A 27677-nucleotide genomic window follows, 5' to 3' on the forward strand; every position below is an offset into this window, starting at 1 on the left:
GATAAAGTTATCAAGTACTGGCAGCTCTGCAGCATGCAAAACCTTACAGCATGTAGGAGAGGCATTTTGGTTTGTTCTTACCACAATATTGCTTAATGTACCACTTATGCAAGTCCACTTAACTCACAGAGGTTCTTTGCTGTATAACAACCATACATAAAGTCACAAGGGCACAAAACCACTACACTGAATTTCGCTTTTATGAAAATTGAAACATTCAAAATCATACTAATTGTTAAAATTAACTTTATTGTGAAATGGAAAGTACATTTTAGGAAAACAGGTGATTTTTATACCTGAATTATTATGAATCAAAATTTTTGGGAGACGATTAAACTTGGAAATGTGTTCATTAAGGGTAATACCAATTTCAGTTAGAAATTACTTTGCTCCCCCATCTGCCCACGACCTCCTCCTCCTGCTCCCTCTCGTATTGCTGTGAGGTTATATTCCCCTGAGGACTTCTCCTGTTTCAAAGTTACAGGAATTTTAATAAAGTTGCAGTCACTGGGCCAAAATATCTAAATGTCAGTCTTCAATCTCACTGACCCCTGGCAATTTGCAATATATGTTCTGCTCATAAGGTGCCACACAGTAAAAGGCATACTTCATTTCAGCAAATTATGCAAGAGAAAGTAAATAATTCCTCTCTATAAATTTTCCACACAAACGCAGCTGTAATACAAAACTTGCAAATCAAAGATGCAGGAAAAATCATGTAGCTGTTTGTCAACTGTTTTACTGTATAAATACAACAAGTACTGGAGCTAAAAAATGAAGTTACATTTGAGGATTTATAAATGAAGCCTTCCACTGACACAGTTACATTGTTATCAAATATTTAAACAAATTACTACTTTAATAAAAAATAATATTTGTGGTTGTCCTTGTCAAGAATGAAACACAGTATGTAGGTGAACAAAATTCTGGTTTGGATCTACTGCTTTGAAGTTATAGAAGTCTACTTGATGGAAATAAAACAATTTTTTTTTTGTATGAATACACTTTTGAGTATTTCCCCAATTTGGTTGATTCTGTTTGAAATCTGTATGTTAAAAATTTTTAAACATGCACAAACGCCCACTTCATAAACTGTTATCTTTCTTGTCTTATGCTAACAATTTAGTGGATTATTAGAAATATTTATATCTTTAATTATATAAGAAGGCAGAGGAAGTATCACAAGCATCTACCTAAGCATACTGATATGTTGGAATGTCTCATTTTTTAAACATTTGGGGGTTTTGGTCTACTGTATGCTAGGTGCCACTTACACAAATCCTGATGATTCTGGGTCAAACCTTTGCAGTGCAAATGATCACAACTCTACTGAAACTACTGCAACTTTCATTTGTGGAAACTCCGCTGGCCTGAGACAGATCTAAATTTGATGTCTGCTAGTGCAATCATGAATGGTACAGTTTCTTTACTAGGAAGTTTTATCCTACAAATAAAAGTTTTTTAAAAATATACAAGAAAAATGTGGTTCAAAATAATCTATTCAATGTTTAAAAACCATTTCAACCCCCTCCCCCCAAAAGGCATATTATAAAACACACATTCTCAGCACTCCATCTGGGCGTATCTTGACATTTAAAATACCTATAACCATTAAAACTGTTTCCAACACTTTGTAATGCCTGCATTTTAGAAAGCAACACTCTGCCTCAGATTCTAGAAAGCCTTTGTAACTTTTTTATCTCAAAATCACTACGACAAAGGAAAATAAGCACATAATACTGGTAACTAAAGAAACAAGCAATATATCAAGTGTGACATAAAAGTGGTTTGGTACAGATTGTGAAAGATGCAGAAGAAAATAAATTTAACGTTGAGAATGTGAGAATTAAGTCCAGTGCAGTCAATATTGTACTTGTTTTGTGAATAGCCAGTATATTAGTGATATGCTAATATAGATGACACACAGCATTATCCAGTCTATTCTTGTAATAGGTGGCCTGTTACCTTTCACGTGGAGAATGGCACTTGATGAGATAGTGCCGTTCAAATTTTTAGCCCGAACAACATAGAGGCCAGCATCTTTATCACACACCTTCTGAATGAACAAAGTATGCTTTGTCTCCTTTTGTAAAAGCTTTAAGTGCTCATCTGCAGTCAGTTTCTGGCCCTTCTTGTACCTGAAGCAGAGAGTCAGTTTTCAAGTCAGATTTATATCACTGAATGCCAAGCAGAACTTTGCAAATTCAGACAACCTCTATAACACTACATTGACAGCAAGAGATAGAGCTCGCTGCTGCGCTCTCATTCCCCAGTTTTAAAGTTATATGTAAATATGGATGAATATTTAAGCAATTCAAATTGTTGGATAATAGATTCTTAATACTAGAAAATGCGATTCTGAAAACGGTTTTCAACGGACAAGTCACAGTTAGCTCACTGCAGTATTGGAGACAGTAGCATGAAGGCCTGGGCCCTCAGTTTTGGGCTGAAACTTTTTTTGCTAGTAAGGTCAATCCACATTCAACTCATGAATAGGCTCTTAAAATGCATAAGCAATGTACAAACTTTCTGAACTTGTGCCTTCAGTATATGGAACAGTCAAAGACCTGTTCCTCCCAGTCCACTTAACATTTACTTAGGTCCCATAATCAAACAGGACAGAACAATGCATCAGGAGTTATTTCAGAGAGTGTCATATTCTAGAACTTGAGGATCCGTCACCATGTCTGGTATTGACTCCAGATTTACGTATTGGAAGTGAGAGAAAATTCTGGCTCTTCTTGCCTTATGATGCTTCAGCATAAGCTACATTTAACATGACACAAACGCAGAAATGTTTTTCATGTGTATATCCAAAAAAAGTCTACATCAGTACAAAATACGTGGTATTGGTAAATTTTTAATACAGAAACCCCTTTTTTTTTTCTGTTTTCATAAATTTCTGATTTGCAAAATGCTTTCAGTTGAATGATGTTTTTTAAAAGACCATGTATCAACAGTGTATATATTTTTGAGCTAAATAAGTGCTTTCTTACAATAAAATAGAACTGAGGGTACTTCTTATTTCACTAACAATACTCCTCAAAGTGTAGAATACCGGGATTTAAAGCAAAGTAACTTTATTCATACTAACACAGTATAGCCCCATGGTTCCAGTGCCTAGTATTTTTCTCAGTGACATAGAAGAAAATTCAGCTTACTAGAAGTGTATAGTTTGCCTTATTCTTTACACGTGTAATAATAATCTTAACATCAAAACATTTCCAGTAAGAGGCATATCTAACTTTAATACATTAAAAGAAAGGCTTCCATTGTCAAGTCTAATGGAATAAGTGAAGAAATGGCAAATGAGGTAAGATTTTAGGAAAATATGCCAACAGAGAACTACTACCAAAATCTTGAAATCCTACCCCTCTTTCCGTCCCTATTCCCTTTGGGAGGGAATTTCTAAAAGGTCATCTAAAAAGATGTTTATGTTACATCATCTGTATTTCTCACAAATGCAGTATAAAGCAACCTAATTAGACATACAACAATTCAGAGAGAGATAGAGAGTGCACACAAATATATAATATATAAAACTGGTTCTCTTAGTGTAGACATTTAGGGGGTATTTTTAACCTGTAACCTCTCTCCAGTTTTCAACAACTTATTCTCACATATATAAAAATATGTGTCTCTATGTATATGTAGTGGCTATATATTTCAGTGTGCATGCATGTGTCTGTCCATCCATATATAGTGCCAAGACCCTGAAAAAATGTAGGTGAATTTACTTACAGTAAGTCTGGAGTGTGCGTTTGTTTTAAGAAATTACTGAACAAGTGGAATGTCATATTACAGAATAAAAACTATATGATGTATTTGCTTAAAAAAACATTGGATATGCTTGCAGTAGTTTGATGCTCTCATTATTCATAAAATTAAGTACAGAGGGATCATTTCAAGTAGGTTAATTGTCAAAAGCAATTTTGAAGGTGGGAATCGTGCAGAAGTGTGGAGTAGAAAGGATACAAGCCATTTATTCTAGTCTATAGATTAAATAATTTGGTTATAAGTGGTTCAAGGTGCCTTGCTAATAGGCGTATTTACTGCTTCTCATTATAAGCTACCCACCATGTCAGTGTAGGCTCTGGGAATCCCGTTACTTCTACTTCCAAAGTTACCGGAGAACCTTCCATGACGGTTTTGTTAGACAGAAGCTGGGAGAAGTTAGGCGCCTGTCCAGTTAGGCTGGCCATGCTGTTCTTTTCTGATGAACTTTTAATCTCTTCTCGGGTGACCATCTGCCTCTGACAGCTTCTGGTGGTGTCTGGTTGAAACATGAAACCTGAGAATGCATCAGGCAAAGCATGCAGCCTGTCCTGGGTTTTAGTACAGTTATTCAAGTCATGCAATTGTTCTTGTGTTTCTGCCATGCTGTTACGAAGTTCAAGGTGTTGCAAATGTGTTTTGCATGCTTCACTCATCATGCTATATACTGGTTTGGCATCTATAGTGCAGGAAGTAGTGCTAGCTTCAGATTCTCCTTGTAAGCTACAAGTCAAAGGAGACACTGCTCTGACTTTTGGACCAGAATCTGCTGAAGAAATACAAAACTTGTCGAACTGATCTGATGGGTTTTCCATTCTATTATTTGTAGCATCAGCATAAGCAGAATTTGTTAAGAGATCAGACGCTTCCATCACTTTTTTAATACAAGTGGTTTTCTGCATTTGCAAGCTATAGGAACTGACATGCAGACTATGAGAACTACAGCAGCACTGCTCTTCTAGCTCTGTTTCAGAATGTAAAAGGTTGGATTCTGGTGTCTCAGAAAGCGGTGGCAAAGAGATATCATCAGGTGATATACACTCATATTCATCTCCGGAGGGTATTTCTTCTGCCAGGAATTCAGTCTGTAAACTATCCTCTTTGGCTGGAGATGACAGCTCTGTATCCTGTGAAACAAGATCCTCACCAGCTGGACAGATAATTGGAGTATCAGCCAATTTATTCCTCTCCTTAAATTAGGAGGGGAAAGAAGAGATGAGAGAGAAGAAGAAAAACCGAGAGAGAGAATGAGTTATCATCCTATGGACCCCCTTTTCATGCAGAAGCTAGCAACAATATTTGAAATATTTCTTCTAGTTAAGTTTAATGTTTTCTGAGAAGCAGGAGGAAACACGTGGAAAAGGATAATTCATCAGAAAGTTTTGCAGCAGCTGACTTGAATTTCAAACTGTTTGTATAGATTCTAGCAGATATTATTATATATAAGCATTTATTGTAACAGTAGCAATAAAAGAAAAAGTACTTCTGTCTATAAAAAAATGACAGCCTGTGGATTTCCTGTAGCTGCTGTTTATAAGAGCATTGGCAAGGGGAAAGTAGAGGAGGAGGTGGCCTAATTACATCTAAATGGGAAAGAGTTACATAGAAAAAAAATATATTAGCAGCCAAGTTATCGGACTTTGATTCTTTGAGAGAGTCACCAGTCATGTTCGAGAGTTACAGAATTAAACCAACGTCTTCAAGGTATTTTCCAAGCATTTTTTACCAGCTGTTTCAAGATCTTGTCAAAACATTAACAGAAAACAATGTTAAAATTATTTTTGTATTATCTTGGATCCAGAATTAAAAAAAAATTCCTCTCATCATGTTTCAAAAAGAATTGGACGTGACATGAGTGCATTAATTTTAATCGCCAAGCATCAAAGACATTATCTGATTTATTAATTACTTCTCTGCTGCTTGATTTTTATATAAAAGTGTAATCACATATTCAGGCTTACTTCATTTGTGCTATGCCAGCACTCTGACCAAAGGTGTTCATAATGTTTTCTAATACTATTCTCCCGTTGTTGAGTTCTATACAAAATAATACATAATCTACCATACAATGTTTCTATCACCTATGAACTCTTCACTCAAATCAATCGTCTGATACACTGAATGTCATTGCTTTCAAAACCAGGTCTCTTTGGCAGTATCCAGTACAAAAAGTGCAGGAGCACATTCATGCTTTATTGCTGTAAATATAACCTAATAAACAGTGCACAAAATTAATAAAAGTAAAAAGAAGTAAGAGAACCTCATATGTGCCCTGGTCCGGTAGATATGGTAGCTTTAATATAGATGTTTTTCCAAGTTAATACAATTGTTACTTCAATGCCATGTGATTCATGGCAGATCCATGAATGAATGATTGTAACAAATCTCGGATTTTACTGTGTCTATTTGGTTGTAAGATGAAGTTCAAGTTTGGGTATTAAATGTGTTTTCCACAAGCGTCCCCTGATGCTTGTGGAGACACGCCCCAAAGTGTCTTTCAGTATGGATAGATCATGGATATAAACATGATCAGTTATAATTGACTTTCCAATTTGGTGAAATTCTAATTTTTTCCCCCTTTCCAATTACTCAGAAAAGCTAGCTCTTTTAACTTTGTCAGTGTTGTTCTAATTAACTTTCTCAGTTTTAAGCCTGACCAGATTTGCAGTTTTTCTTAAATGAAGTGTTAATAGGCACTTCAGTAGTAAATGATGGCGGTTTTGATGTGACTTGCACTAACAAATTTAATAAACCAAATCTGATTAAATATTAAGAAGTTGAAAAATTCTTTAGAATGCTAAATTCTGAGCAGATATAATTAAAAAGCATAGGTCAAACTTTCTGAATAGTCAGTCCCTACTGTCTGAATGAAATCCGTGGTCCAGATTCATTCAGTCTATTGAGGAGCCTACACACATGTACACACAGTGGCATACATTTTGGTAACTACAGGGAGGGCCACAACAACGTAGGAATCTTCCAGCGACTAATTTAGGATCTTAGTGCAGGGATGTGCTGTCAGTTTCATGGCCACCTCATCTGGAGATCACGGAACTGAGCAGAGTTATTTAAGACATTGCTGGAAAATGTCCCTGGGGAAAACGCTGGGGAAAAGAATGTCAGGTGGGCAGTGAGTGAGCAAGCTGTCAGACAGGCTTTGGTAGCAGGAAGACCTTCAGCCCTGGTGTGCCACCTGGGATCAAAGCAGCATGAGGGTGAATGTGCCATGAGAAGGCCTAGGCCGCTTTTTAGAGGGTGGTATTTATTACTGAAGCAAATTAATACTGCAAAACTAGCTTGCAGAGTATAGACAAAATTAAAGACTGCTGGCTCACTAGACAAGGGGCTGGGGATGGGCCAAGTCTTTCCTTGGAAAGGATGGAAATGGAAGACAGAAAAGCTCTAGTGAGAAGAACCTGCTACTTCTTTAAGTGAAGTATGGAGTGATGAAAAGGGTGGAGGCATCATAGCTGCCATACTTCACATCTGATATTTGCTGTTTCGCATACCCTTGACTTCTCCCCTTGGCAGCTGAGGCACAGTCTGATGAGGACTGACAAAGCTGCGGCCTAGCCAAATAGCAAATAGGGCTACGGACATCTGCTAGGGGAGGTGATTCTCCTGAGGGTGGCTTTTCAGATCAGTCACAAAATTTTGAGTGAAATCTGGGCTCCAAGTCAAAGGTGAAACTCCCATTGACTTGGAATGGAGGTAACAAAATTAATTAGGCTCAATTTTGGCTCATCAACAGATTACAGGATAATTCTGCGTTGAACTGAAGGGAATGTTAATGTTGGTTAAATTTCTATAAAACATCACAATTTAATGTTTTGCAGTATTGGTCTATGTTATCAGCTTGCAAAATGGAAATTTTAGAGCTCTAAATCAATTACCAGTGTATCCTACCTTTCTAAAGACTTCAATATATTACCATCCACTCCAATTTACCAGACTATTTCACATAGTAAATTATTTAGATCTACATCCAGGATCCCAAGGCTTCAAAATGTTCTTTAAGCTGAAGGAATTAATCTCATTCATCTCATAATTGCCTGTATTTCTAATGCTACATTTATTTATTGACAATTTGGTACCATTCATATTAATTTACTGTATATCCATGAATAAAACATGCTTGTCTGCTAGGACTTTTATCATTCTAAATGCATACCCAGTCTTTTAGTATCTGATTTCCTTTTGTGGATTGTCCTCAACATGCAATCCATACTTGGAATGTACGTATTTATGATCTCTGCTGCACGGAATTTTGGAAACTGAAACATAACTTAAATGTTTTGAGGTGAGGGTGAAGACGACTATTTGATGCTGAGTTCTGTTATTTATTTGATGTACAGTGTCGTATCAACAGTACAGCAGATTATCTGTGACATGATGTCATCCTGAACTGCTGACAGCTGTAGCTGTGTTCCATCATGTTTTTGCCGTGACTGCTTTCCTGTTATTCAGTGTTGCAAAACTGAAGCAATTATGTGCTTGTTTTGCATTGGGTTTTTGTAATACTGTACAGGCAAAGACAATCAAAGCCCACCAATCTATAACAATATCCATCACTTTTGAGCTGCAATGAATTAAGGAGTAAAATTCCTTTGAGAGTACACAACAACGCCCATCAATATGATTAAAAAAAACCCCAAAACAATACGAACAGCAGATACCTGTTTAGTGTTGGTAGGAGATAGAGTATTGTTTCTCTTCTCAGTAATGCTTTCTGAGTTTGTAAGCAATTTACTTGATGCCATCTGAAAGACAAATGTTTAAACCTCACTATTTTTTCTGATGAAGACCATAATGATTCAACAAAGAATCATAATTTGCACTGTTACTTAGTTCAAATTCTGAACTATGAGGCTTCTCACATAGCATGTTACTTATAAATCAAATACTTCTATATCTTGCCTCTAGGGATTATATGATTAGGGCTCTAGGAAATACTAACAGCAGTCTTCTCTATTACTTCATATATTCCCTTAAGTCATATTATAAAGGAGAGAGCAGAATGTGTTTTCTCCCTTGAGGAAGAAGGAATGGCCACAAAGACAACATTTGCATTAAGAATAGTGAGGCAATAGGACCAAAGAAAAATTGGTAAAAGATTATTAAAATAATATTACTTTAGAAAAGGGATACTGAGGCAAATAAAAAGAAGGCTAAAAAATAAAATGCATATGAAGAATATGTGGATTGGATAGAAAGCAAAGGGGTAATTAAAAAAAAAAAAAGAAAGATAAATGACCAAGACTACACTGATAACACTCATATTAAGGGAGGCTTTAAGACCAAAAAGCAAGAAACCTTCCAGCAATACACAAAACCTTTTAAGAAATAGAATTCCAGTTAAAACAACCCAGCACCTAACTAACCTGCTGCTTTTGTTGCTCTGCCTTGTCTTTAAGAGCAGTCTTACATGCTTCTTGACCATTTCTTTCTTCTTTTTGAACAGTAACCAGCTCTTCAGAAAACTCATCTTTCTGCCATGAGAAAATAAAATTAAGTAAGCTTATGCACAATAGAAGGTAGCAACTGTTAACTACACACTGACTTATACTCTGTACAAGAGAGTAGAAAAAAAAAAAGAAGTGAAATCTTATCTAGAACCTGTCATCAGCATAAGTGTAAATTGGTAAAATTATGGTAAAAATATGCAGCAAAACCTGATTCGTTCATTCCTGGACAAAGACAACATTTTTGAAAGATGAGTGGATCTTTTCTGAGGCAAGGAAAGTACAGGACATGAAAAACTGAACAACTCAAGTGATTGGTCAAGAATCTGAGGAATATTAACCAATTTGTACTGAGCATAAGTGAGGGAAAATAAAGGATTAACAAAGTGACAGTATTTGGAAAAAAGAGGATAAACAACAAATCCAGAAAAAAATCAGGATTTCAGTAAAACAGTTCTAGGGAAGAAAGTAACTCTTTCACAAGTAACTTTGTGACTCTCTAGAATGTTCAAATTTGTCTAAAAGGGGGAAAAGGGAGAATACATTCTAAGCATAAAACATAACCAGGCAGAATTTGCATTTGCTCTTGTTTTCCTCCCTCCTTCAACTTCCCATCCGGTCAGTCCATAACCACTCTGAATGTAGTTAACTGTATTTTAAATCAGCTGCTTTACCATTCTTCTTGGCTGATACTTATTTCTAGCTTAAGCCTCAAAGGCTGCACAACTCTGCACAACAGAGTACTTACATAACAGAAATCTAGACAACCATACTCTATTTTATGAAGACTTCATGAGCCCTTTAAAATTGTCATGGAATAAATCTACAGGTTTCAAAGAACATCACAGTGGCACAAGGTAATGAAAACCAAAAGTTTTATAGTTACAATTTTGTGTATTTCATATCTTTAGCTGTCCAGCCAAAAGTTACAGTCCTAAAGTTCTTCTAAGGAAGTGCTGCATTATTAATTTTATATTCTATCATTAAAAAAGTGAAAAATTCTACATGATGCGTTCAATCTATTTTTTTCTGAAGAAAAAGTCTTTTGTTTTGCTCTTGAAAAATCCAAGAGTTGTTTTCTTCTGACATTCAGCCATGTAAAATCAGGAAAGATTGCGCAATACAACATTCTCCCTTAATTTGTTATGCTTTAAAAATGACAGGAAGTGAAACTGAATTCACAGTCATGGCATTCCATACTCATGGCATTCCATACTCATGGCATCTATCTATCTGTGTAGATAATTTCCTGAAGGATGTATTCTTCATAAGATACAGACTTCCACTATTGAGATATTCTGGAAATGTTCAATAAGAATATTAGTTTTAAAATTTCAGAATACTACATATTATAAAAAAATAACAACTTTCATTTGAAAAAAGTTGCAGAACTACTCTCTGTTGCAGAAAATTCATTTTTATAATATTCCTTTTGACTGGCCTTTTAAAAATAATTATCTAAATTAAAGGTTAAAGTAATCAGTAAACAGTTTATGACTGATTCTGTGTGGAAAAAAAGCATACTCCAAACAATTAGCAAAATAAGTCAAATATTCCAATTCTTTTGAAATTCCACTACTCCTGAAAAGAACCATATTATGTTGGGCTAGCAAAAAAGATCAAAGGTTAAAGTCCTGTTCTGACATAACCTGAGGCTACTGCACACAATAGCAGTTATGTAACACATGGACTGGGAGGAGAACTTTGAAAACCTAATTGGCATTTCCATTGAAGTTTCTTTATGGCCACAGTGCAAGGCAAAGCCTTTTTTCTATTCATCTAATGGCTTTTGAAACTCATTTGTATTTTTGTCTTCTCTTGCTGCTTTTAAGTGTATTAATGGATAATTTGAATGTTCATCAGTTTTTATAGTATAAGTCCATCAAAGAAAAGTGAAACAACATCAACAAGAGCAGGATATGTAAGCATCTTCAGTCTTCCAAATCTGCAGAAGAATTAATCCATCAGCTATCGCTGCATGTGGGAGATTTTTGAGGTGTTACTTTGAGAGTAGGGGGTGGAGTAGATGGAGTCTTTATTAACGAAATCTCACCCTCTCAGCTGTCTTCTCTAATTCTTCCTCAGCTGATACCTTATACTTAATTACATTTAAAGAAGCTTATCAGAATATGAAACTAAAAACGTTGCTGTTCTCTTTAATATTTTGTGTTAAACCACACTTCTCTAATTTAAATTACTTTGGTTTTAACACAACTTGGTTTTGGGGATGATTTTTCCAATAGGGAGCCAAGCTAGGTTGTTTGGCATTTTATAGATCTAGCAGTTACCTGTATTACAGTACCAAGGGAAGAAGAAATATGAAAAAAAAGTATTTGTCTAGTTACTCAAAAAATTGTGATATTTTCCCCTAAAGGTTACTTGAAAGCAATAACAGTTCTGAAAGAAGTCGAGAAAAAGAAACCTAGGAGGAATATTTAGTGAACAAACAAGTATCACTTCATTGATTCATTATGATCATTATCTAAGGTAATGGAAAAATGAACAATTAAGAAATGCTTCATACTATCATAGATGATCTTCAGTTAAAAGTACTAATTTAGACACTAAGCCTGATAGGTTGATGCGGAGGCAATACATTCTCCAGAATGCATTGTAATGTAAAATGTAATTGCAGAATATAAAAAAATACCTTAATCTCCTTAAGTTCTCTCAGAGATCTACACAACTCATCAACAGAATTAATGATTTCTTTGTGCTTTAATACGGCTTTTTCAACATACTTCTTTCCTTCCTCGATACCTACAAAGGTAAAAAAATATGAGAGAGATGTGTAACAATCAATGTACTTTGTATCCCCAGTACGCTACAATAATTACATTTTTCTACGTTTTATTTTGCTGAAGAAGTTCTGTGATTCCCAGCAAGGTGCTTTCCTACCTCTCACTAGCTTACTTGAAATGGGCCCTCACAGTCACTGCAGGTCTTCTGATAGGCTTCTCCTCAAACAAAATGACTTTTCTCTGGTTAGTGATACTGCTTTAAAAGATTCTGACTTCATAAAGTGTCTCCTAAACTAGTTGCCTTATTATACAGCTAGAAGGCACTTAGATTCCTCTTATAAGACATACAAAACAAAGGGAGGATGAAGAAGCTTCTTCCCATGTAATGACTTAAAAAACACGAAGCTGCTTCTTTCTCTGTTCCTAATCAGCTGGTGTCAAGAATCCATTCTGTCAGCTCCTTTCCTACAGACAGGAATATTAAAAATACTGACATGGTTAAAAAAAAAAAAAGAAGAAAAAAAAGAGAGACGGGGGAAAAAGTCATCTGTTCTCTCCAAATAGCCTTTTCAACACTAATTTAGAGGAATTTAAAAGCACAGTTTGACTCTGTTGAATTTTTTTCAGACTTACTACTTGAACTGATAGATTACACAGTATCCATGCACATTTGGATGGTCACCTTACTTTGGATAAAATAACTTCAACAAGTCTATAAACATTGCAAGTGGGAGAAAAAAGCAAAACCTGAAGTTTCATTCTTTCTGGTCAATGATATTCCAAATCGATACAATTGCAAATACAGTATTTGCATAACAATCTACATTTTTTGCTAATAAAGTGCTTAAGAAAATTGGCAATCAAATACCACTAGTTATTCACAGCGTTAATGTAAAAAATTCACTCAGCGCTGAGGTATATCACTGTAATATCCTTTGACTTCAAAGGCTTTCCTGTTATGAGACAGCATAAACCATGAAGTCTTAATTTCAAGCTCATAAATATTACAAGGACTTTCACACTTTGATTTCAAGGTGAACTGAGGCTGTATACAGAAAACCAAGTAACCACCAGACTGTTGAGTACTTTCATATTTTTATTTTTTAAATATTTTTTCTGAAATCCTTCGCCTCTTCCAGTCAATACTTTAAAAAAAACATTTGTTTTTTAACTTCATGGGATTTTCTTCTTAAATGAACAAACCTAGGAATCTGCTTCCTCCTGTCCTAAGTTATTGCATTTTCCCCCCCAGTACATTACCAGACAGCTCCTCACCATACAACCGTTCAGCGAGGTCTATAATCTGCTGAATTTTTTCTTCTTGCTGAGGCACTGTAGGCTCAATAAACTTATTAAATTGCTTGTAGAGAGTCTCTATGGCTTCTCTTGTTTTGCATTCTGCAGAATACTTGCTAACTCTAATGACTGTTGCGCTCACATCTTCAAACCAAAATTGACACTGAGGGATAAAAACACTGCATTATAATGAATTACTATCAGTAGTTCAAGCTTTTGTAGAATAGACTGGACTATTCTTAGACTTTCCATAATCAGTGGCATACAGTATGTCTTAAGTTTTCTGATATTAATTTAACCTGAAAAACAATTTTTCTCTACCAATCCTGCTTCAAATATTCGTAGCTGTTAAGTTTTCTTTAAACGCTAAATCCATGCTCATCTTAAAAGCATGGTGAGGTTATTAGTTAATGGTCCTACAAACATACGTTTTATTTCTGAGTTCCTTCCATCTTGTATATCAACTAACTTCAGAAACTCCATATCATGGCCACAGTTAGACCTCTGTAAGGGCAGCAAGGTCACTTAGAGATTTAGTCTAATAGCAACAGGGTTTTGGGTCTCAGCAACCATTAAAGTTGCTAGCAGTCTTTCCACTGACAAGAACAGGCTTCAGAACATACCTTTAATAAACACTTTTGGTTAACAACACTCAGAGGAGGACAGAATAGGATGTTCACTCAGTGTCACCCATATTGCATCATTACAGCAAGCAGCTAATAATCACCATTTCTAAATGCCATTGAAATCGGTATTTGAAGACTGTGCCTATTCACTGAAAGAAAACTGTTGAGTAAAAGGTGATTCTTTACACTGAGCAAATAAAAGCAATCTTAAATTTTAGCTCTAAGGAATAATTTATTTCCCTCAAGGTAAAGCTGGGGGGGGGGTGGGTTGGCGGTTTGAAAATCTAAATGCACAACAAATGGTAACAAATTGCTTTGCTAACAATATATGAAATGACACATTGATCAGATCACTGGACGTTAAAAACATCTTTTAAACAAAATTTTAGTATTGCGATCCATCATTAAGGGGATTTATTTGTCATGCATATAGATAACTTTGGAGATATGAACAGCGTTATTTCTAAAAATAAACAATGATGACAGGAATGTGCTTGCCTCACAGCAGATGCACCAACACAATGTGGCAGGAGGGAAAACACTGCTACAAACTTTTTTTATCTTTTTTAAAAAGGCAATGCACAAGGCAGTCCTCAGACACATAAAAATAAAATTACAGAAGTCTCCAAAAAGACTTAGACTGCAGTTCAGAAAAAAAAAACAACAACATAAACTTAACGATTAAGTCTATTTAAAAAAAAATCATATGCTGCTTTTAAGGAACTGAATATTTTACATTTCAGTTCCAGAATTACATACCACACAGACAGCCCTTCCTGACAGCTAACAATGTAGGTATTGTGATAACCTGGCTCTTATGACTGGACAGCTATTAACGAGGGCCTTGTGGTACTTTCTGTGTTGCCTCAGAACACACTTAGAGAAAATGAGCTCATAAGTGTGATCATAGATGTGCTGAATCACTATGAAAGTCATATATAGATGGATACCCCAGTCATATGCACAGCAGTGCAAGAATATGGCCACATTGCATGTTTTATCCCCGCTTTCTCCACAAAGTTACAATCAAAAAGAGAAGAGAAAATATAGATCTTTACCAATCTACTACTTTTGGAAGCCACAGATTTTGCCTGAAGTAGTTATACGCACTTTCACCTATCCCAATCCTGGATCATTATTACAGCCACAGTGGGGATCTCAGGTTTACTAGTACCTCTTCCATCATCTGTTGCAGATGCTCCACAAGATCCAGATTTTGCTTGTAATCCTCCACAACTCTGCTAAAGTCATTCAGCTGTTTTTGTAAGTCGCTGATAGAGTCCAAGAGGACCCTAACTTTAGCATTAGGTTCATTTACTACAGAGCCAATGGCTTTCTTCTCACAATTATCCATCTTCTTTTTAAGAATCTGTTTAAAAGATGTAGCAGAGTTAAATACCAGAACAAAAATGTTTCCATTTTTAGAAATAAAAAGAAACATGGGAAAACCCACACAAACTTATTTCTTGTCCTATGTTTTTAAAATTACATGTACAAATTGCTTTTTCAAGAATCAAAGGAAACTGGAGGGCCTCTACAATGCTGATTAAAATCAATGTAAATGATATTTATTAAAGGTGGAATTGAATTACATGTTTCAGTTTAAAAATAAACAAATATCTGTAGTAATAAAACATGGGATCTTGAACAAAGTAATTTTCATTGAATCTGCAAAGGAAAAAAATAGTACTAAGCCTTTGGAGTCTTTGACTAAATATATGTCAATTTAAGCATCGTATTTGTTTATGTACTAGAATATTAACATAATGCTTAAGAATGTGATGTAAGCAACATCAGTGAGAACCTAGCATAACCCCATAATCCCAAAGACCAAGTGGAACAAGGACATACAGGAAATTTTGCTTAAGTGGAAAAAAAACCCAAATAATTTTTTTTACTCTAAGGGTGGAACAGCTTGGCCAAAGAGGTTGTGGAGTTTCCATCCCTGGAGACATTCCTGAAACAACTAGGCATGGCACAGAGCAACCTTCTGTAGTTGACCCTGCTCTGAGGAAGGAATTTTGACTGGATGATCTCCAGAGGTTCCTTCCAAACTCATTGATTCTGCGATTTGAATTTGCATTTGTGGAGGAAATTGCCAAGAAATGAGGGATGGGGGTGGGGTGGGGGTGTGTGTGGAGATTGCAAAAGGAATAGTCAATGACAACAAATAAAATCGCAAAAATAGAATCATAGAAGCCACTGAAAATTTCAAGTAAAGAAGTTGTGAAGGAAGAGACTGGCAGGGCAAGCAAAAGAAAAAGGACTATTTCTGATTGGCAAGTAAAAAGGTCATTGGAGGCTTTGGAAGAAGAGTTTCTGGTGAATGCAAAGAATGGGCGAGGCTAGCAGCATTCTAAGGTGCAAATACACATGATCAACTCCAGGCAATGGGTACAGAAAAAGGTTCCAGAATCTAACACAATTAAATGAGGAAGACAAAAAGTAGCTGGATGCAAGAGGGAATATGTGTGCATTTACTGTTGATTTGTTGATTTTGATGGGGTATTTGGTTTTTGGGGGTTTTGGGGGCTTTCTTTAAGGAGGGAGAAGATTAGGTCATATTGTGAAGGAACAGAGGCAATAAGAATAAAAGATTAAATAGAAAAACTATGAGGGATAAAAGGAGTGAACACAGAGAAGTCAGAAACTGAGGTAATATCATCTCACTGAAGGAAATGGAAGAATAAAAGGAACAGAACACTGAAAAATGTCTCTCGGTGACTGAGACAGGGAAGGATATAAAGCTGAGTTACAGGGAAGCTCACAATACATTTTGCATCTCCTCTGATCTGCTTGGCACAGGCCACAGCAATACCACCAGTGAAGCCTTCACTAAGACTAAAATTTCTAATATTTACCTGTATTTTCTCTGCATACGTATCAACTTGCTGAATCTGTATTTTAAGTACTTTCAAATTTCGAGCTTTTTCAGTTTTCTTCGTATAATTAAACTTCAAATTGTTGAATTTCTTTTTGAGATCCTTGAATGATTCTCTGAGCTGAAACAGAGTAAGCATATGTTAGTAAAAAAAGAAACCAGCACACTTCAACTTAAGTTTTTCAAGAGCTGTTTAACAGACCATCATCTGAACATTGAAAATTTAATACAGAAATTAATAATACCATGCCATCTCATAAAGCATCCTTATTTTCTAAGAATTTCTTTCCAGTAGTGGAAAGTCATAATCTTGCTAAATCAACATTTTTGCATTCTGAATGCAGAATATTGTTTCCAGAATGGCTGGGGCAAAAACAGATTGGGGCAAAGAATGAGATCCTTGCTCAGACAATCTATGAAAAAATCCTGTCCAAAAGCTTTCATTGATTCTAACTAGAGGCAGATGTTCTTCACATACACTAGTCCATTCAGTAGAAGTGGTAGCCATGCAGATGTATACACACACCAAGTTTCCAGAAAAAGATTGTTTTACTGGGCTTGGGCAAGTAGATTTGTATTCATTCTCCGACAATGCAACATTTAGTTTATGTCAGGTTGGTCTTTTTGTTGGGTTCCCTCCTGCCCTTGCTTTTCATAAGCCCTGCTTCTGAAAGAAAGTTACACAAGGCCTTAATTTTATACACTGTGCTAGTCCAAACATCTTAGTACAATTATTCACAGCATACAAGGATGAATCCAGGTCTTTGCTGGATCAACATGTAGATTATACGAGCATCTGCCTTTCAAATAACTATTCTATGCGTATAGTAGCAGGGAGATTCTGCCTAACAGATACCCAAAGAAAGCCCTGCCTAACTACAGCTAGATAGATTTGGTACCACGTGAGAGTGTTATTACCAGTCAGCAGTGACTTGGTGCAGCAAGCTCAAGATTAGGGAAAATGATTCTTATAATAATATAAATTAAGATGAACCAGTAGCTCTGATTATGAAGCATCCATGTCTTTCAAGACCTTTCAGATGGACTTATAACAGCTGATATAACTACTATTAAATTTAGTTATATTAAATTTGCTGTAAAACTCTTTTGTTACTTAGATGGAATGTTGCTACATTTTCTTCAATCTATGATATATTTTAAAAATTCAAGAATGATAGAAATGACTGATGAAGCTCTGGGAAGCTACACTTTAATTTACACACATATGGATCAGATGCATTGACAATTTACCAGAATGAGTTTGATACCTATCAAAAAGAAGAGTCATATATGATCAACATAATTTAAAAAACAGTGTTTATTTACCATGGGAAATAGTTATTATATAGGTTTTTTATATTCTTTCTTTATGCTTTCCCCCCCCACCCCATGCCAATTACCTATTTGCTTTAATGTCCTCTTACAAGTACGCCCTTAATAAAGCATATGTCATTCTTGGCATTAGCAATGTTATATAAATAAGCATATCAAATATACTATGCTAAATTATCTTTAAAGCACTATGAATTTTTTAAGTATAAAATTTTATTTATTCAATACTTTTTCCTCTGAAAACTATGTAATTTTCAATTTTATTTACAACTGCAAAAAATCCTTTTAGATGTAACAGTTACTTACAAATGACTTCAAGCAACAGATTCAAGAATCAGACAAGTAAAGAACCTGCTTAAAATATGCTTCTGGTACCTTATAAAAGATACTATTTTAATTACATTGCAATTCCACGATCACATTTTCAAATTTTCATTTACTTATAATTAATTCATAGAATTTGAAATGGCAGAATATAAAAATGACTGACAGGTTTTTTTGAGAATTTCGCATCCTTTGGGTTGACAATCTTTTGCTTTTAGGAAAATGTAGAATAAATTACGCAAAAATACATTTATCTAAAGGAACTGATATATAAAAAACGCAACAGTTCTAACGCTTTAGGGTCTATTCCTCCAGACACACAAATGAAAAGAACTTAACTTACTTGATTAGTGTTAACAAGTTCAGGTCACATCCACAATTTGATATTTAGTTAGCATATTTGAGGCTTTTTTTAATATTGAAAAGTCCTACAGACTTCCCCCTGCGCAACTCCCCCTCCCCGCCGAAGAAGCCAGAGAGTAATAAATGCTCATTTTGCAGCTACTGTTATTGGAACTGTTAACAATCAATCATTATTATTATTATTACATACTAATGTTAATCCATCAAGGGATATATTTTTCATTTTCATTTCATCTAGTGGGATGTTGCCACCTTATTTCAGCAGTGAATAGACAGATGGTGTTCAGTCAGTGTAATGGAAAGGAAGGGAATTCTATCACTGGCTCTGTGATCTCCAATTAGTTTAAGCTCTTTATCCCACCTAAGTACACAGAATAATAAAATCTATCTAAAAGGCCTCTGTTAATAAAACCACTTTTGCAGAACAATATTTTGTATTCAAACCAGAAGATCCTTATTTGCTGGTTTAATTTTGAGGAAAATAAGAGATGAGCAAGAGTTTATTTTAGTTTATTTCACTGGCTGATGCACATAGATAGGCGAGCTATCATTTATAAGGCCAGAGGCTCTCCTCACAGCAGTATGTGAAATCAGATCTCCTTGTTTCAGATATGATGGCTCATGTGTCAAAGGTCTGCAGCTGCTGTCACTCTTCTCTTTTAGCCTCAGTGGAAAAAACAGATTCAGCTCGGACTTGTACATCACCCCCTCAGAGTGCATGTACACAACTCCGGTTATCATCAGCAACTGTACCAAGGATGATATATGACAGCCAATTTTTAGAAATCTAAACGTATCTCAGTTTTCCACTATTTTCTACAAAATTAAATGAGAAATGCTAAAGGACCTGTACACCCTAACACGCTTCAGTGACTCCATCCCACAAGTTTAATGGAACTTTGTAACTTGTCTATTGTGTCATAGTCATTAATCAGGCAGCTGTTACTAACTATAGTTGGCCTGTCACGGGTGGAGAATGATAGCAGAGGAGAGGGGGTTTAGGGGCCAATTGTTCCGATTTATCACACAACTACAAAATAAATGGAAAAAGCAAGTTATACAGCTGCTTTAAACACATTTTTGTTAAAATTACAGTTCCAGTAAAATGCTTTGATTCCTGTGTGAGCCACTCTAGGAGGTACTTCAGTGTTGTTAGCCACTTACCCTTCCCTTTTTATTTATACATAAAACTTTTAGTAGCACTAATAATCAAAATAGCCCATGAAAGCAGGTTGCTGAAAACAGATTTTCAAAGTGGCAATGAAGAAAGAGCAGCCAGTCAGAAACTGGGAAGAAAAAAAAAGGTGCTGTTCAAGTCACTAATGATTACTTTAATTCTGGGACCACAATAAAAATAGATTACAAGGTGAGAAATGTGTTAAGAAGTATCAGTTCCTACTGACTTGTGAACAGAGATAACGCATTACCCTCTATGGTTAAAATCCACATTTTCAGTTGTACCTTTCCAGAAGTATAAAAATGATGACTTCATGAAGAGGAAAGAGGTGAGATGGTTGGGGAGACCTGAGAACCTGCTTCAGGATCTGTTAGTCTTCTGTTGCAAGTTTTGTGCAGACATGCATAAATGTTATTTTTAAAGCAATCACCTAAATTAAAGGCTTTTTCATTGCAAAAGTTATCTTATGTAAATAACTGTGTCACTTATAATCCCATGGACAGATTCAGTGCAGTATTAAGCTACAGTTGCCCGAGGCTTGACTCTGCTCTATCGCAAATGATTGCAGTGTAACGCAGTGGAGTTGTGGCTCTTCAGAATCTGCTACCAGAGCTAGTTAGTGAAGCAGGAAGCCCAAACTGGCAAATACAGATCTCAAAAGTCATATGAGCTTTCCTTACACCTCACAAAGATGTAGGGGGTATAAATCCTTTTTTTTTGGCCTTTGCACATTCTCTTTAAATTAGAGAAGGCACACGGAAGGCATGCATTTCACTATTCTGTCCTTCAAGATTGTTTAAAAACTCATCCTATGTATCCTTGACTATAAATGTAAGTATTTGTTTCCTTGCTTCTTATAGAAGCATTAATATGTTACAAACACAGGGATCTAGCCAAGTCTTCTAAGTATGGTATTTTCAAACACCAGCGAGTCCTAATCACCAAAGCCCCCTCTCTCGTGCTTTATTTACACCCTTAAATTCACCACATTAAATGTAAAATAATTTACATATTTATGGCAGAATTTCAAATATTTTCAGGCAGCTTTAAAGTTTGGTCTATACACTGGTAAATCACAACTAAATTATCTGATTGGCTGTTTATTGTGTCACAGCTATGAACAGCTGCTGCTTGCACATGATATATTTATTTGCTTATACATAGTAGATGGTAAAGAAATAGTTATTTCAGACAGGTCTGTTAGATATTAGCAATACTCAGACTAATTTCTGATGTTAAAATTAACAGAACTTAAAATACTGAAGGGATTATTCATAACTTTAACATTCTTGAAGTTCAGTGCCCAGTTTCTTGGATCCTTAACCAGAATTCGTTATAATTACTTCATGAAAAAAAATGAAGAAAAATGGCAGTAGATTAATGCATATAGAGGTACATTAGCCAAGTATTTTCTTAGGATTTATATTCTGTACTAATCTCCAATACAAAAGGAATCTAAAGAAAAAGGTATCCACAAGCCAAATTAGTATAATTCAGTTAGTTTCAATTAGGTTTGGGGATGACAGGATTTTGACATGACTTTTCCAACTTAAAATGAGAAAGGAAAAAAAAAACTCCAAAACAATCCACCAACAATAATTAACACTGTAATTGAATATGCTATGCATATGCTATGCAATTATTTTGCAAAGGGCGTCCATTAACTATGAAATAAGAAAATATAACTTCCAGTGTTCTGTGTTTCCACTGCCCTTGCTTCTCATTTGGGAACATTAGCGTGAAATCCACCCAAGTAAGAATCCAGTTTCTGTGCTTCATGGATGCACAGAAGTACAATCTACAGAACATCAAGTGTAGAGACCATCAGCCTCTTATTTTAATGGGTCACTCTGAGAAGATTAATTCTATGGAATGTTTTTCCTAAATTAATTTTTGCTGAGACGTCTATCCAGTTCAACCTTCTAGGTTGTGAGTAGATTTTTATTTGGCCTACTAAGATGCTATATTAATAATCACATTAACTAAGTAATTTTTCCTAGCCTAACTTCCATAATAATAAATTCTAATATCTTGTGCCAAAGAACATTTCCTTTTCTTCTAGCAGTTTTTTAAGTATCGTATCTTGGTTTTATGAAAAAATGTTAAGTACTAAACTATTCTGAACTTTTCATTAAAAAAAAGTGAGAGTTCTTTCTAATAGCCTTACAACTGCAATATATGTAAATTCTACTTTTGTTTGAAACTTTAGCTTCATAAGAAAGACATCTGAAGACTCGTATATTTCAGATGAAGCTCACAGAGCTGAAAGCCAAAGAAAATACAGCTGCTCTATTTCCAGTCCTCTTGGTACAGTGAAAGCACTTTATTGCCAGCCCAACAACTTGACATAATCCTGAACTGCAGAGGTATGGACCATAGATTATTACCGTGGCTGTGTGGATCCAAGGTTGCTGTTAAGATGAAAATCAACATTTCTATATAGGTATGACGCATCTAGGGCAATGGTAAACAGTACGATATATTACAAAACACAACAGCCCTTTTGACAGTCATTTAATGTGTTGGGATTTATCTCATTTACCTCATTTATCTCCTCTTGAGTGGTGCAGTGTTGGAAATGTTGTGACAGTTCTTCCTCATACTTATCAGCTTTGGAGCTCCAGTTAATGCTATCACACTCAAATCTAGCAAGCTCTTGCTTCAGATTCTTTACAGAAACATTCAAGCAATTCTAAACAGGAAATAGACAAAGAAATTTATGAAACTCAGGAAATGTAATGATTTAACCAATCTAAAATTAAAATAATTTATTTTGAGGGAGAACATGCAGAGTCAGTCACAATGGGCTAGAGTAAACTATTAAACCTCCAATGTAACGAGAGCAAGTACACAGCAGTTTCAATCACTAGTAGTCTGAGGAGTAGTTTTGGATCAAAGTCACCACTCACACATGGTATCTTCTCTGACTAAAGAGGAATTGGCCTGCTCTAGTCCTTTACCACCTGGAGATTAGCTCCTTCCTGCTGTCAATCAGTTTACAGAGTCAGAAGAGCAGACTGGCAATGTGGATAATCTATGCAGGTCGTAAGGGAATGTCTCGCTTTCTCCCTAGTAAATGAACACAGGGCAATGACAATTCTGCCCTGAATAAATAACTCCTTTCTAAAATGATATCCATTTTGCCATGCAAATCAGTCTGGATCCACTAATAAGGTAACACTGTTAATTATATTTACTTTTTGTCCTTTTGTTATCCTTTCTTTATAGGAGAATAAACATGCAAAGCAACTTTTAGAAAGTAGCAGGATTCTAATATATAGACGTGGCATTCAAGAAGTCACCAACAGGGCCTTGAACTGCACAAAGAATACTAGAGACCAGGAGGTCATGCTTTTTTTTTTTCCTGCAAGCACTGATATTTTAAGATTAATTTCCTCCCTATTTCAAATCTATTTCAATGTTTTCCAGAGTAAAATCTGTTCACAGACCGCTAAAAAATTAAAACAAGGTTTCAAATAAATTAATCTTTCTTTTCTCTTGGAAAAAGCCATTCAGAATGTGAGTAATCACTGAAGAATAAGTTTCATCGTTTCTGGATGTTTCATTTACTTTGATGGCTGTATACCTGTAAACTTCAAAAGTAGAAATCTAAAAATGACAACTGTTATACATTTTATGGTTTGCTTTCTTTTAAAAAGATCTTAGCTCTGTATTTATTTTTCTCAGACTATTAATACATTTTTTTGTACATCTAAAAGTCAGTCAGATAGCTCCAATAATCATCTTTTATATTTATCCTTGATTTCACAAACCATTCTAAGTCTACTCACAGGTTGCTGCACTGCAGACAAGATATCCACTCCCTGGGTAATAAGCAGTTTATATAGCTGTCTGATATACGCATGTTTCTCCTGAGCATTTACAAGGTAGGCTTTAGCATGGTGCACATTTTCAGGGTCCTCACGTATTTCAGGAATATCCAGTTCTCCTGACTTTGATAGACATTCCAGCTGGAATATATTAAAATGCAAATCAGTGTGTGTTTAAAATAATGTGAAAGAAAGCTTACAGTTCCTTCCTTAGCCATAATGTATTACCCTTAACTCTGTTGACGTGGAATTAAGTAATTAAATTTGGATTCAGGTCTGAATTTTCAATTCTCCAAATTCAAGCAGTTTTACATCCAAAATTTTAATTCTGATCATCAGGTGGTTTAATGCTGCTTGTTTGGGGAAAAAAAAAAGAAAGACAACAGGCACCAAAGCCAAAGAGTTTAACTGCAACAAGAAGGTATAATTTAAAAGATTACACTCACTTCTTTTTTAATGTGATGGAATTTGACTGTCTTGTTGAAAATCTCATCATATTCTGTCATGGTGTCCTTTACCACTTGATGGAGGTGAATAAGCTCACTTATTCTCTCAGAATTCTCTTTCACAGGAAATCCCTTCTGGTTTGGCAATTCTAACAATCTTATCAGGTACCCAAGCTCAGCATTCAGTTGCTAGCAAAAAAAAAAAAAAAGCAGAAGTTACTCAAATTACACAAACATAATTGCAAGTTTTCCTTTACATTTGATGAAATAACCTAACAATGGTAAATTGCCTTGGGGAAAAATCAATGCCATGTTGTTTTTAGAACACTCTCCAAATACTTTACTTTTTGCCAGGCACGCATCTCGGCTCTCACCCAGAAAGAGCCTTGGATCAAAACAAGTCAAACTGACCTGCAGGGGAACAGCAGACTGATTTGCTAAAACTCAGTATTCAGAGGAGGTAGGAAGCTCAGTATGACGCACCCCAGCCTCTGACCAGCTCTAACTTGAAAGCATGAAGCTGATGCTCTCCTTCTACTTCCACCACCCCAATGCTTGTGTGCCACTTTAGTACCCAGTTAACACCACATAAGACATTCTCTAGACACTGAAGGTAAAATGCCTTCTCCCTTACCTTGTAAGCACACAAACCCTTCCCTCTGGAAAAGTAATGTAAAACATAAAACACTGCAACCCCAGATGCTCTGTCTGGGTGTATGTCCATCCTTACTGTGCAAAAAAGAGCTTTTGATCCTGCACGCACTTCACCAGCTCGGTTTCTCACCTGATACTGTGGTTTCATTTGGTTAAGCTTTTTTTGTAGTTCCAGAACAATAAAAAGGTCACTTCCAAGGTCAACTGTTTGTGCAAGCTGGAGTGCTTCTTGAAGAATTTGTAATCCACGGGTAGTCTAAAAGGTAATCAAACAGTTCAGTTTGTAAATAGTAAATAAAATTTAGAAAGAAAGAAAGAACAGAAAGAAAAAATAAAATTTATTGTATTTACTATTTATTTACCTGTAGTAAATAAAAAAAATTTAAACTTAAATCTGAATTTTTAACAAGAATCTTCCCCAAAACAGACACCCAAATGCTGTCATTAAATTTCATTACGAGATTACTAGTGTAAAAAAAAAAAAAAAAAAGATTCTGAATTTAAGGTCACTAATGTATTATTTATTTTTTTAACTATAAATCTCTCTGTCTCAAACCCTCTGACAAGGGTGATAGAAGTCTTTACGATAGCATGCAAAAATAATTCAGACACTGAGATCAGAGGACCCATACACTCAGTCTATTTTCTATGAAACATTTCATGCTTCTTGTTGACTATCTGAATGACAGAATAGGCTATGGATAAGTATCTTACTGATCATCTCTCTCTTAAACGATACCTGTAATAGCTGACGAGAAAGTCACAGACAAGCTAATAAAAATCTAGAAATGTTTGCCACAGTTGCTTTCTTTCTAGCTTTTTTACTTACAGTTTTTAGTTGTTCTTTAAATATCCGGCACTTTTGCTTGATGGGTTTTACTTGAGTGATTTTAAAATTCCAGATTGTCCAAAGATCGGTCAGCTCTTTCTTTTCTTTACTCAGGTTAGCAATGATATCTTCTGTTACTCGTATAGATTTTTCTACTTTTAATATTAAACTCTCATTTACCTGACAAATGAACAGACACGTTTTTTTCCACAAATGCTTTTATAAAATACAATCAAACCCTCATAATATTAAAGTGTCAACAAATCTCAATAAAAAACAACTACTCTACCATAAGGTCTTTGAAAACTTCTGGTACTCTAGGTGTCTTTAAATACACTGTTCTCTGAGAAATAGGCATAGATCAACAGAATTTGTATATTGAGGACATGGCTAATGTTAAATTTTAAAACCTAGAACAGGTCAGTAATGACCGAATTATGGCTATCTGACAGTTGTTTAACACTGATACAAAATAAACTCATTTCTGAATAGACAGAACAACCCAAAATCGCCTTTTGGGGAATGGCAACTAGAAAGTGACTTGGGTGAAGAAAAGACCACTCCTTTGTGCTGATAAACAAACCAACACCGAAGCATAGGAAGGATAAAATGTTTAACATTTGAACGTTTAGGGTTTTTTCCTCTTTTTAACAGAGCCCATATCGGAAACACTAGAAAACTGGGTAATGCTGTTTCTGCTTTTCCAATTTCAGAATCTTTCTTTTAAGAAAAGTTGCATTAGTAAATTACTTGTATGATCTGTATCTTTCAGATACTTAGAAGCTACAACCTCAGAATATCAGAGTAGCAGAAAATATGGTGGCGACACACTTCCGGGTCTTTAAAGAGATAATATCTGAAGATATGTTTAGACTTTAAGCTACTGCAGGGCAATCTCATATTCACACATATTCAGCTTGCCTTTACACTATTTTATCTGTGCCTGGCTGCATCCAGCTGTGACAGCACACACTTTAGCCCACACTAATTGCCTGAGCACCTTCCCTCCTAAGTAGTTTTTTCCGGCTTATCTCCCATGCTGCTGTATGTTAGCAACACCAGCTCCCCCATCTCACCCTAATGTAACTGTTCCCTAGTCTGTCCTATAAAAACAGAAGGAACAGCTGGATATCCAGGATTGTCTACATTAATTGGGATCACTTGAGGAGGAATGACTTAGGGAATGATTGCACATCTCAAATGATCATCTCACAACGGGGTGATGGAAAATTAGATAGGCATGCCTAGGCAGTGCAACTAAATCCAAGACAGAATGTAAAGACACCAGGAAAGATTACCTGTAAGGAAGTAGCTCTAGCACCCATTTTTTCAGAAGAACTTTATACACTCAATTAGTAAAGACTGCTTCTTAGTGGAAGTGAAATAAACTTAATACTGTACTGGTGCATATGCTGCTTTCCAACATGAACAAAACAGATATGTGCATGTATTATACTTGTATGCATGGAATGGATCATTTATTAAGGGCTCTGTCATTGTTAACCACAAAACTTATTATGCCATTAGCACTCAAACAATACTTTAATACTTGAGAAGTTTATAGCGGCATTAGTCCCTTTAAAACTAGGTACTGAAGAAATCCATTTGCCACAGAACTAGGATTAGACTTCATCACAGGCAAACATCAAATATTCAATATGGTTTATCAGATTTTACTCACCATGTTTACTAAAGTAATAAAATCGCAACCCATATTTTGAGTTGAAAAAATCTTCTTTATAGCCTTTTGCCACTGAGTATTAGCTGATTCCATTGCATTTTTATTTTCAGCCTCCTTGTTTGTTTGCAGTGATTCTGATTTGTAGAACTCCTTCAGAGTTTGAATATCATCATTTACCTACAGAAAGACATCAAATAAGCATCAAAAAAAAAAACAAATCAAAAATTGAACTGCTATAATCATAAGGTACACAGACAGTAA

At 35.4% G+C, this 27677-nt stretch overlaps 1 protein-coding gene across 2 annotated transcripts in view; it reads right to left on the reverse strand.

Moving 5' to 3' along the window:
• Positions 1-27677, reverse strand: part of CCDC141 (coiled-coil domain containing 141) — a 101621-nt gene that overhangs the window by 9156 nt on the left and 64788 nt on the right. Inside the window, exons 13-27 of one of the 2 annotated variants that reach the window (XM_063341872.1) lie at positions 27417-27593; positions 25736-25915; positions 25037-25162; positions 24253-24441; positions 23768-23947; positions 22519-22668; positions 16761-16901; positions 15074-15268; positions 13253-13436; positions 11887-11996; positions 9156-9263; positions 8451-8534; positions 4814-4964; positions 4078-4273; positions 1966-2138 (exon numbers count right to left, since the gene is read on the reverse strand). In XM_063341872.1, coding sequence (XP_063197942.1) covers positions 1966-2138; positions 4078-4273; positions 4814-4964; positions 8451-8534; positions 9156-9263; positions 11887-11996; positions 13253-13436; positions 15074-15268; positions 16761-16901; positions 22519-22668; positions 23768-23947; positions 24253-24441; positions 25037-25162; positions 25736-25915; positions 27417-27593 — 2344 coding nt within the window. Of the gene's footprint in view, positions 1-1965; positions 2139-4077; positions 4965-8450; positions 8535-9155; positions 9264-11886; positions 11997-13252; positions 13437-15073; positions 15269-16760; positions 16902-22518; positions 22669-23767; positions 23948-24252; positions 24442-25036; positions 25163-25735; positions 25916-27416; positions 27594-27677 lie in introns of both variants that reach the window. The other variant, XM_063341871.1, reaches the window with a different exon arrangement.

The sequence above is a fragment of the Chroicocephalus ridibundus genome, chromosome 7, assembly GCF_963924245.1.
Source record: "Chroicocephalus ridibundus chromosome 7, bChrRid1.1, whole genome shotgun sequence".
NCBI classification, from domain to species: domain Eukaryota; kingdom Metazoa; phylum Chordata; class Aves; order Charadriiformes; family Laridae; genus Chroicocephalus; species Chroicocephalus ridibundus.